Source organism: Mangifera indica, chromosome 6 (genome assembly GCF_011075055.1).
Source record: "Mangifera indica cultivar Alphonso chromosome 6, CATAS_Mindica_2.1, whole genome shotgun sequence".
Lineage (NCBI taxonomy): Eukaryota > Viridiplantae > Streptophyta > Magnoliopsida > Sapindales > Anacardiaceae > Mangifera > Mangifera indica.
The window spans coordinates 1,632,848-1,643,991 of record NC_058142.1 but is presented as its reverse complement, the minus strand read 5'-3'; the positions used below and the strand labels follow the sequence as shown (position 1 = coordinate 1,643,991).

General features: G+C 33.9%; 3 protein-coding genes across 8 annotated transcripts; 2 read left to right on the top strand and 1 right to left on the bottom strand.

Moving 5' to 3' along the window:
• The first annotated feature begins 2,238 nt into the window (after positions 1–2,238).
• Positions 2,239–5,975, top strand: LOC123219229 (general transcriptional corepressor trfA-like). Of its 4 annotated transcripts, none has more exons than XM_044641050.1 (4): positions 2,239–2,658; positions 3,039–4,137; positions 4,223–4,324; positions 5,621–5,975. In XM_044641050.1, exons 1-3 carry the CDS (start codon positions 2,541–2,543, stop codon positions 4,317–4,319), a joined length of 1,314 nt encoding a protein of 437 aa, XP_044496985.1. In that variant the 5' UTR covers positions 2,239–2,540; the 3' UTR covers positions 4,320–4,324; positions 5,621–5,975. The 4 variants fall into 4 exon arrangements, with proteins under 4 accessions (XP_044496985.1, XP_044496983.1, XP_044496984.1 ...); XM_044641048.1 differs by having other exon boundaries at positions 2,240–2,658; positions 5,624–5,975; XM_044641049.1 differs by having other exon boundaries at positions 2,240–2,658; positions 3,039–4,141; positions 4,227–4,324.
• Positions 5,976–6,237: 262 nt separating this feature from the next.
• LOC123219230 (membrane protein PM19L-like) lies at positions 6,238–7,536 on the bottom strand. 3 transcript variants are annotated; one of them, XM_044641053.1, is made up of 4 exons: positions 7,128–7,536; positions 6,830–6,950; positions 6,717–6,762; positions 6,238–6,618 (listed from the first exon to the last, which is right to left on the bottom strand). In XM_044641053.1, the coding sequence occupies exons 1-4, from the start codon at positions 7,159–7,161 to the stop codon at positions 6,523–6,525; spliced, it is 297 nt and encodes a 98-aa protein (XP_044496988.1). In that variant the 5' UTR covers positions 7,162–7,536; the 3' UTR covers positions 6,238–6,522. The 3 variants fall into 3 exon arrangements, with proteins under 3 accessions (XP_044496988.1, XP_044496987.1, XP_044496986.1); XM_044641052.1 differs by having other exon boundaries at positions 6,830–6,956; positions 7,128–7,534; XM_044641051.1 differs by having other exon boundaries at positions 6,830–7,535.
• Positions 7,537–7,964: 428 nt separating this feature from the next.
• On the top strand, positions 7,965–10,860 carry LOC123219252 (pentatricopeptide repeat-containing protein At5g46460, mitochondrial). The gene has a single exon (XM_044641092.1). The coding sequence runs from the start codon at positions 8,044–8,046 to the stop codon at positions 10,120–10,122; it is 2,079 nt and encodes a 692-aa protein (XP_044497027.1). The 5' UTR covers positions 7,965–8,043; the 3' UTR covers positions 10,123–10,860.
• Positions 10,861–11,144: the final 284 nt, after the last annotated feature.

The window sequence follows — 11,144 nt, the reverse complement described above, 5'->3', positions numbered from 1 at the left end:
ACTATTAGAATATAAACATCAAATATGTGATTTTACACAGAGAAGTCATACGAAATTTCACTTCTTTTTTCTCGCATTTATAACATTTTTAATTATCTAAAATATAGTGATAAATGTAAATTTTTGAAGAAGATGGTCATGAGATCTATAGGTTGAATTCTTATTTTTATTTTGAATTTAATTTTTGAGTTTAGGTTTTTATGATTTTAAATTCAGATTTTAATATTAATTTTATCTTATATTTTTAATTTTAAATTAAATTTAAGTATGAACTAGAAATAAATCAAATCAGGTTTAAATTATTATTTTTTTGTGAATCTAATATCATATAGATTAAAAAATATTTAATAACATTTTTACCCTTTTATTAGTCAATATTTGTTATTAGTGTTATATTTTGGGTGGAAAAATGTCATTTATTATTTAAGCGTAGAAAAGTGTTTGTGAGTCAAACCTTGGGTGGGAAAATAATTCACTCATTAAATTATTAAGACTTCTTAGCGCCTATGAGTATGCAAATTCAAACTGAATTTACATTATTGCCCTTAAAATGACACCTGCCCGAATGTTCATGTACCTGAAAGCAGTCCCCATAAATATAATTAATTACTGCTGCGGCCAATTAATGAAACATGGGCTCACATAATGTATAATTTTATTATTTTAATATATAATATTAAAATTAATTAATTAAAATGATCTCAATGCAGAGGAATTTCATATAAAAGAATGACTCTTTTCACGATTATAAGATATAACTAATAAATTAAGAATAATTGACTGTTCATCTCCGCCTTTTATTATTTAGAATATTGAATTTTATTTATTTTACAATAACAATTGTAAATATAATAAAGAAATTTGAAAATATAACAAGAAATATAGCAATCAGGATACCTGAAAATATAATAGAAAATAAATAATATTATATATATTTAGATTTAAATATTTAATTAAATATTCAAATAATTTAATTAAATATTCAAAATAATATATCATTTTGATTTTAAATATAATTTAAACTAATTTTTGTTTAAACTTAATTTAAATTTATCCTTATATTTTTAATTGAATCACTTAAGATCTAAATTTTAAAATAAGATCCCAATCAAAATTTTTTTTTTTTTTAATCTGTAATAAATAATAAATTAACCTTGCCGACACACGTGACGGCCTTGTAATATATCCAAATATTAATATTAATATTGATGATCAAATCAGTATTACTCTTCCCTCTCGTCTCAAAGTTCAAATCACCCTATTTCCCTCACACTATCCTTATTCTTATTTCTCAATATTTTTATTTTTTAATTTTTAAAATTATATTTTATAATAACATGAAAATTTGAGAGCAAATATATTCATAGTATTTATTTTACTTTATTTGCCGTTAAAGATATTTTTAAAATTTTAATAATTACAAAAATATATAATATTTTATGTAATCGAATCTATGAAACGATAAATTTAAACTAAATTGACTCAATTATAATCAATGTTCTGGGTTAAATAGTCAAAATCAAATTGAAATTTTTGTTTGATAACTCGGTTTGAGTTTAAAGGTTTATTCACGATTTTTTTCGAAGTTCTTCTTACCTGATGATATTTCATCTCATTCTCTAGTGACCTGTCTTTTTTTGTGACATCATTATAGTTATTAATATTATACAATATATGATATATATTATACGATATGATATAATATAGATAAAAAATTATATATATTCATAGATGTATCGAAATTTTGAATGATACGATACATAATACTAATACCATATTTTTAAATAAATGATAATATTACAGAGAGATATATATGAAATTTTTTTTTAATTTTGAAAGAATGTATATAATATTTTTCAAATTAATAATACGATAATTAGAATTTTTATTGTTTAAAAAAACATATATAATAAAAAATTATATTTTCAATAGATATATGGTTTATGATTTAATTACTATAAACATTATTATTTATCATTCGAATTGATTTGAATTTTCTACTTAAAATTAAATCAAAATCCAATGAATTATTCAATTCGATTCGAATTTACTTGCAGGTATAGATATATGACCATGTTAAGGAATTTTGCAATGGTAAGTGAAACAGATATATATTATTATATTTGGAAACTATTTTTGAAATATTCCCAAGTTAAATGAATTTTCTTAAAATTTATTTATTGGTTTTAAAAATAAATAAATTATACAGAGAAGCAAAATAAAAGATGGAAAGCCGGCGTAAAAACAAAGTTACGAGTACCCGGTGGAATCTGGGATAGGAGAAGATACAGTGCACAGATACACACACCGCACAGAGACTCAGAGAGAGAATCTAAAAGTCACTCACTCGCCACAAACGCCGTAACTTCATATTTTCATTGATACGATTTTGTGGCCTTAACGAAATTTCTCAATACATCCTAATCCTTGTGTTTCTATCTTACCCTCTAAACGCGATCTCTTCTTGTACTGAAACTCCACACGCCCCTTCACTTATTTTTTTGTTTTTGTCGAGTGTTCCCCACAAGAATCAACCAATCATGCCGTCAGGTTCCAGAAGGAGGAAAGCTGCTGCTAGGAAAAAGAAGGAACAAGGGACTTCCAACAACAACAACACCAGCTCTTCAACTGATAACAACAATAATAGCAACATTTCCGGTAGATTTTTCTTTTTCACTTTTTTGTTACTTAGCCCCATCATTGCTTCTGTCACTCTATCATTTTAGTCTACTTTTTCTTTTAGATACATATTTTTTATCATTTGGGTTTATGGGTATTGGTTAATTTTTCTTGTTTATCTGGAAAGCGTCATTTACTTTTGTGTTCTTTTCAAGCGGGTTGATGGGTTTTTTCTTCTCTTTTGTTTGCCAGACAGTCTTTGATGAGTGTGAGTTAAGTTTGTTTGGAATAATACTCTGTTTTCTTTTTGGATACTGTTTGGGAAACTGGTGGTTTTGCCGAGTGTGTTTTGATAATTTATTCTGTTGTTTGTACTTGAATGAAGTTATTGTGATTGAATTGAGTCAAAATGGTTGTAGGCAATAACGATCCCAAAAGCCAAGATGAGAGGGAGAGTGATGGCGGTGAGGTTAATTCCCCGATGTCTCAGCAGCATCCATTTAAAGAAGAGAGCGAAGAATTGGAGACGAGGGATCCTTCACCTGTTCGATCACTTGTCTCTGACAACAAGTCCATGGAGGAAGTTTCTGGAGATGTAGGACATGCCGATATAGTAGAAATAGATGATGGTGGTGCTATTAAAGTGGAAGGGGAATTGAAATCTGAGGAGGACTTGGAGAGCCAAATTATTGACATTAAGCTGAAGGAGTCAAATGATAGGAGTTCTAGCAGTAGTAGTAGTAGTTCAGATGATGAATCTCAAGTGGGTGAGAAGAAAACCGAGGAGGTTGCCTACGGTTCAGTTTCTGAAGCATTATCACTTAATGGAGAAAATAAGCCAGTTGAGTCTGCCTATGCTTCAATTTCAGAAGTAATTTCACATAATGGAGAGAATAAGCCAGTTGAGTCTCTTCTGGAAGAAGTGATTCAGATTACTGAAAAGGCATCATTTAAGGAGGTTGATAAGTTAGTTGTTGATGCAGTTACTACTGTTGATTCTGTTGAGCCTTTGGCAGCTGTGACGGAGGTGAATTCTGTTACAGAAAGTGATACTATCGTTCCTGATTCAGTAGAAACTAGGTTGAAGGAAATTGAAGAATCAAAGAGAAGTGAAGACAAAGTTTTTCCCACATCAGAGGACAATGTTGGGGCACCTTCTACTGTGGTGGAATCTATAGCACCTTTGACTGTTGATGCGGTTACTACTGTTGATTCTGTTAAGCCTTTGGCAGCTGTGACTGAGGAGCTGAATTCTGTTGCACAAAGTGATACTATTGAGAATTCTTTGGTTCCTGATTCAGTAGAAACTAGGTTGAAGGAAACTGAAGAATCAAAGAGAAGTGAAGACAATGTTTTTCCCATAACAGAGGACAATGTTGGGGCACCTTCGACTGTGGTGGAATCTATATCAAATGGAAAGGAGAGTAAGGTTTTACCCTCTTCAGAACCCCCGATTGCAGAAACTAGTTACAGTGCAGAATATATAAGAGATTCCGAAATTCCCGACTCTTCGGAAAAACGGGTATTGCCCCTATCCTTTATTTGGTGAAAATCAATTCTTTGTTCTTTAGATGTCATGTGCATTGAAAAACTGAGTTGATATGCAGCCTTTTTTTGGTTCTGCTCCACAAGCAGCAGAAAGAACATCCTGGATGAGTTGCTGTGGATTGCTTGATGTGCTAACAGGCTCCAGTAGATAAGTCAGGTTGGAATGTTTGTGAATTTCAAGTATTTTGTGATCTTCTATTTGAAATATTTTCCCCTCTATAATTGAGTTTCTTTAAGTATTTTAAATTGAAAGATGTTTTGATGAACTGGGGTTGGGCTCTGTTAATATTATGCTGCCCTTTTATTTTAGGACAAAAACTGTTAGGTGTATTTTTTAGAGTCATGTTTATAGGTCTGGCCTCTGGGTATTGATTTGTCAGTTATCATTGTGCTTGGCTGCCAAGTAATGTGTTTGTATTGACTGCATACCCTAAATATGGTTATGTCAAATGGGGAAATAGCTGATTAATTTTGTAAAAAACAGCATTGTGGTAGACTTGTAGCTCGGTCCCTCTGGTTAATATGGATGCTACTCTAAGTGATAGAAGTGGAGATTTGTTCATAGTAAATAGAATGAAAGGTCACAACTGGCATTTGCTAACCGCTCTATGTTCTGAACCATACATATTGAATTTCTTGCCTGTTGCTGCAAAATGTAAACCAAGAGAGATTCTGCTGGTCTCTCCACTCTCAATTCTTGCTTCTCTACCTAATCTCTCATTCTTAAGGAAACTTCATAGATCTGAATTATGTCATTGCATTCCTTTCTCATGAGAGTTTGTTTGGATGTGTATATATATCAGAGCTGTATCCCCTTTTTGTGCCAGATCATCTGCAAAATATGCTATGCAACCAAGTTGAGAATTTGGAGTTTTCTTCTTTTAAGGCAGTGAAAAGCAGATTTGGCTAGATGAGAATATTTTCAATGAGGCTGCCTTACATGATTATCTTTTTCAAGTTTGTCTTGGTCATGTATTTAAGAAATATTTTACCTCCCCTGTTCATCAACAATCATGGGTATGAGTGCTAGTTGACAAATATACTTCTTTGAACTAGCTTCACTAAGAACTTTTACTATGGGAGTTGTCCATTCCTGATTTCTTAGTCAGAATATTGAATGATTTTTTCAGGTCTCTTGGATAATTGGTGGCTTTACTGGTTCAAGATTCTTTTTGTAGGTTTCCGTTCGCCATGTTAAATGGATGTTAATTGTGCTGTACATTAAGTTCCAGAGTCCTGAAAGATAGAATATCTCTTAGTAGTTGATAAATTTCTGTTGTTTTCTGACCTGTTTTTGATATTTGGATTCTCTTTGCCAGAAAGTGTTTGTTTTATTTGAAACATAAACTTATGTTGCGATTTCTACTCTGTTGCTTATAATGTGAAAATTTTAATATATCGGTTGTGGTTTTAATTGGATAATATTGTACATCCTTAATTTTTTGTGATGAAGCAGGGACAAAGCACAATGAGGTTTCAATGGACCAGGAGCATGTGATGGATGGGAAGGAGGTGGTTTGTAGATCTTGTGATAATTCAAATGAAAACCATCCAAAGGTTTTTCTTAAGAATAATAGGACAAGGGACCTAAATGGACAACAATTATATGATTACCTTAGTGATAAACATGGGTAGACAATTACTCAATGTCCCTAGCTTTCGCTACAGTTTCTCTTTAAATTTAATTTTGCAGTGTTGTGTTTTCTTGGTGTATGTTGTATCTATTTCCTTTACCATTGGGTTGTGCGGATTTGTGACCTTCAAATTACACATTTTACTATGAGACCAGTGCTTTCGAATTTGTTAGATGGATATTTGTTTCTTTAGATAATTTTGTGGTTACCTTACATAGTTCAATGATTTCTATAAATGATGTTAATGGTGAAGGCTGAAATTTTGCATTTAGAAGTTATGGCCGATAAGTTGAGTTTTGCAGGCAAAACTTCGTTGCTACTAATTTTCCTTCATGTGGGTGGTTGATGTCTCTGTAATTTTTACCATTTGTAGCTCTCTGCCAATTGCTGGCTTCTCCAAGGAAAAGTTATGCATTAGAAAGTGGGTGTTTAACTTGTTCGGTGAAACTGCAAGTAATTGGGGGATCAAGTATAGTTAATTGTTTCCATATATGGTTTAAATTCTAAAGTTTCACAGCCAAATAAAGTGGTTCTTCATAGGCAAATGTTTACTTAGAACCTTACAATGATAAATGCCAATATGAGGCTGGCAAATCATTTTCCGTTATCAGTTCATAAAAATTCAATCAAATTTTACGTAAATCACCCCAACGAGGAAAAATGCAAATTTTAGCAAAATAAGATTGCAAGACCCAGGATATTTGCGTCAAGCAACCTGAATTTATAAAGATCTCCTATTTGTTGCAGCGGTATGAATGGTTGCCAGGTACAAGAGCTGTGAAGCTGAGAGGATGATTAATAATGCCTCCATAGTTCTCTGCAAAGACCAAGTAGCCTATGCTCAGTATTTCATTCAAACGGCTTTCTTTGCTAATTAACCCAAGAAAGTCTTATTCAATAATCTTACATTCTTACCAGATGGGCATTTCTGATGTGAAGCTGAATGTCTTTGCAAGCAAAGCTGCATTTATATTAAAGTGTTATTAGCAAGTGTCCAAAAACAACCCTATCCAAAGCTTTGCGCTTACCCCATGGGGAGGACCCTAAGAGACCAAGCAATGGTAGCAGCTGTGACTGCAGATGGCAAGCTATCGGCATTCCATTTACGAATATGATTTTCACCAGCAATTGCTGATGTAGCAACAACAACTGCAGCTATCAAAGCAAATGTCATGAAAAACCCAGTAGCAGCATTACCCATCGGGAAGTATACAGTTGAAAAATTTGCAGAAAGATCAAGTCCTGGGCTTGCAAGTTTCACATTCAACATGCATAAAACTAGTACTAGAAATATCATATGGATCGTCTATTATGTACTTTACTTACCAATGATGAAAACATGATCAATTGCTCGATTCATAGCCCAGCCACCGATGCCTAGAACGATGATGTAAGTAAAAGATATGTTGCAACTTGTCTCCGATCAGTGTCGGCCATTAAAGCTAGCTGTTGAAAGAAGAAAGAATTTCTACGTGTGTTTGTTGAAGGAGAGGAAGGTTTGTAGGTGCAATTGCATGAAGGGTTTTTGTTCTTTATCTTGCTAAGGCTGCTGGTTCCAATCCAAAGGCTTCTATCATTTATGTGAGGTTGTAAAAAGCATGCTTCATTGTCAAGACAAGTCAACCAAAACCCAGATTCTTGTTTACATTTATGATTTTAGATTCCTTTTCTTTCTCACACTATATTCTTTGGATCGAACATGATATGAAATCATATGACTTCTTAAATATTTATACTTTTTTCTGCAAGGAGGAAATTTGCCAATTTCAGAGATGCTTATGCTTATCTTTGATCTTGAAAAGCTAGGTCTTTTAGTCGTTCACACTGTAAATATTACTATAAGTTGTTGGGTTAGTCTCTCTGAGACATCAGTTTGGTGTTCAAGTTCCTAACAAATGAGGTTACTCATAAAAAAAAATGTATATATTATTATCAACATGGACATATTTTTGTTGTCTTCTCTTTTCATGCAACACTTTGACATGCACCCTTAAATCATCAATACACAGAATTTGATTTATTTATTTCAATTAAAAAATAATTAATATATATTTTAAACATTACCCACACAGCCAGAGTTAACAGGCCCGACCAACAACGCTGCGTTTTAGCACAGAGAGAGGGAAAAAAAAAAAAAACTTTGCATACGATAGAATCCGCGTGGAAACATAACGGTGCCGTTTAGTATTAGTTTTCGGCCCGAGCCCTCCAGTGATGGTTTTGATGGTTGCTTTCCCCATCCATGCCAACATTTCGCGCCATATTTCAGAGTTTCAAAAACTTCTCCAAACCCTTGATGGGTTTAATGAATTACACAAAATATAGCGTTCCATCCTACAAATTATTACTCCACAATTACATAAGAAACCAAAGATTAGACCTGGCTCGCAAGCTTTTTGATGAAATCCCATCGCCAAATTCTCATTTATATACTATAATGATTGCTGGTTACACTCAAAACAATAGACTTAATGATGCATTGGCCCTTTTTGACGACATGAGCGTTAGAGACATGGTTTCTTGGAACTCAATGCTGAAAGGGTGTTTAGATTGTGGCAATTTAGCCGTGGCTACAAAGATGTTCTACAAAATGCCGGAAAGAAATGTTGTTTCTTGGACGACTATGGTTAATGGGTATTTGCGGTTTGGACATGTTGATGAGGCTGAGGAATTGTTTTATGAGATGCCTGTGAAAGATGTAGCGGCATGGAATTCAATGATTTATGGCTATTGTTGTAATGGGAGAGTAGAGGATGCTTTAAATTTGTTTGAGGAGATGCCTTGTAGGAATGTGATTTCGTGGACTTCGATGATTGGTGGGCTTGATAGCAATGGGATGCATGATGAGTCTTTGTTTCTTTTTAAGAAGATGGTGGGTTTTGGTATTGTTCCCACATCGAGCACGTTTGCCTGTGTGTTGGCAGCTTGTGCAAATGTGTTGGATGTATGTTTAGGGGTGCAGGTTCATGCTTATGTTGTGAAGATCGGGTGTTGTTTTGATGAGTTTATAAGTGCTTCACTTATTACACTGTATGCAAACTGCAAGCAAATAGAGAATGCTTACAACATCTTTGATGAAAAATTGCATATGAATGTCGTGGTATGGACAGCTCTTCTGACAGGGAATGGTTTGAATGGCAAGCATGAAAAAGCAATGACAATTTTTTCTGACATGATTAAAGGGGGAATTTTTCCAAATCAATCTACTTTCACCAGTGTTTTGAGTTCATGTTGTAGAGTAGAGGCCATTGACAGGGGTAGAGAGATCCACATGTTAGCGATAAAGCTAGGTTTAGAGAATGATGTTTTTGTGGGAAATTCTCTTATTGTCATGTATTGTGAATGTGGAAACGTAAATGATGCTGTGGCTGTATTTAGGAAAATTGGTAAGAAGAATATTGTCTCTTGGAACTCAATGATTGTCGGAAGTGCAAAACATGGATATGGTCAGTTGACTTTAACACTTTTTAACCAAATGATATGTGCAGGGGTAGACTCAGATGAAATTACATTCACTGGCTTGCTTTCTGCTTGCAGCCATTCTGGGATGTTGCAGAAGGGGAGATCCTTTTTTGATTATATGAGTAGATATAAGTCCAATAAGATGAAGCTTCAGCACTATGCTTGTATGGTAGACATCTTGGGCAGATTTGGGAAATTAGAAGAAGCAGAGGAGTTAATTAGGAATATGCCTATGGAACCAAGTTCTACAATATGGCTAGCTTTACTTAGTGCTTGTAGGATGCATTCCAATTTAGGAGTGGCTGAAAGAGCTGCAAAGCACATTCTTAATTTGGAGCCTCATTGCAGTGCTGCTTATGTTTTGTTGTGCAATATATATGCTTCAGCTGGTAAATGGAGTGATGTCTCACGATTTAGGCTGAAAATGAAACAAGGGGGTATTGTTAAACAACCAGGATGCAGTTGGGTAAACCTAAAGGGAGTGAAGCATGAGTTTCTTTCTGGAGATAGGTCACACCCCCTCAGTGAAAATATATATAAAAAGCTGGACTGGTTGGGAGGAAAGTTAAAGGAATTTGGCTATACACCTGACCAAAGGTTTTCTCTGCATGATGTTGAGGATGAACAAAAGGAAGAGATGTTGTCTTACCACAGTGAAAGGCTTGCTATTGCATTTGCATTGGTAAGTACTGTGGAGTCCAGTACTATAACAGTGATAAAAAATCTTCGTGTATGTGGTGATTGCCATTCTGCCATTAAGCTTATGGCAAAGATCACTGAACGTGAGATTGTTCTAAGAGACTCTAGCCGTTTTCACCACTTTAGAAATGGCATTTGTTCTTGTGGGGATTATTGGTAGCATCTACAAAAGCATACAATTTTTGTTGGAACATAAAGTTCAATCTGGAAGAAAGAACACAAAAGTTGAAAAAACAGATAACTGAATTCATCTGCTGGGGAAGTGGTTAGATGATTTTGAATCGGTGACAATTAGAACTGGTTCAGACTTGGAGACTGATGTGAAGAGAGAAAGTGAACAGAAGTTCAAATATCAAACTTGGTATATGTTTGATCTTTTATCAGCAGAAAGAATCAAACAAGAAAGGATTGAATAGTAATATATAGAAGAATGAGCAAACGAACCAAAGATATTGATCAACTCATTGGGGGAGGTGGTTCCAAGCAAGAGAAAATAATTAACTAGTCATCTGAAAAAAATATGATTGATCGTAGGTTCCATAATGAGCAGTGATATTCTTTGCTCCTGTTTCAACTGCTGCTCTATTTCATCACAGCTTGAGTGAAGCAGTTGTTTTAACCCATCAACATTTTTTGACAAAAATGCTGGCTGTCGTGTCTTTTCTCATTCTTATGATCTGCATCTCTGCTCTAAAGGCAGTTTGAACCATACACAAAATGGTTTTTCGGTTTAGACTGAAGTTCTTGGTAAGTTTTCACTTGTTCAAAGCAACTTGAAGAAGACCAGTTTTCATCTGAAACATTCAATATATTTCATTCATAAGTTATCATTTGAAACCTTAAATATTAACATTCTTATTTTGAGTTTTTATTACATATAACATTGTTGTATTTTCAAGTGCTATTGTCTCCAATAGAATGGATGAGATGAGAAGAAACTCAAGCATGCTTTTACGCACCATTTCGCCACTCTATCGACCGTTCCAACTCTTCATCATGGTAGTCGATCAAACTAATAAAATCCCTTAACCCTTCTTCTCCTTCTTCTTCTTCTTCTGATCCATCAATATTCATAGGAATATCTACAATGTCAACTGAAGTTCCTGGGTTGAAGGAATCTAGGAGCTTCGACTTTTTCTCTTGGCCTTGTAATTTCTTCAATATTTCTTGATTTTCCTCCTC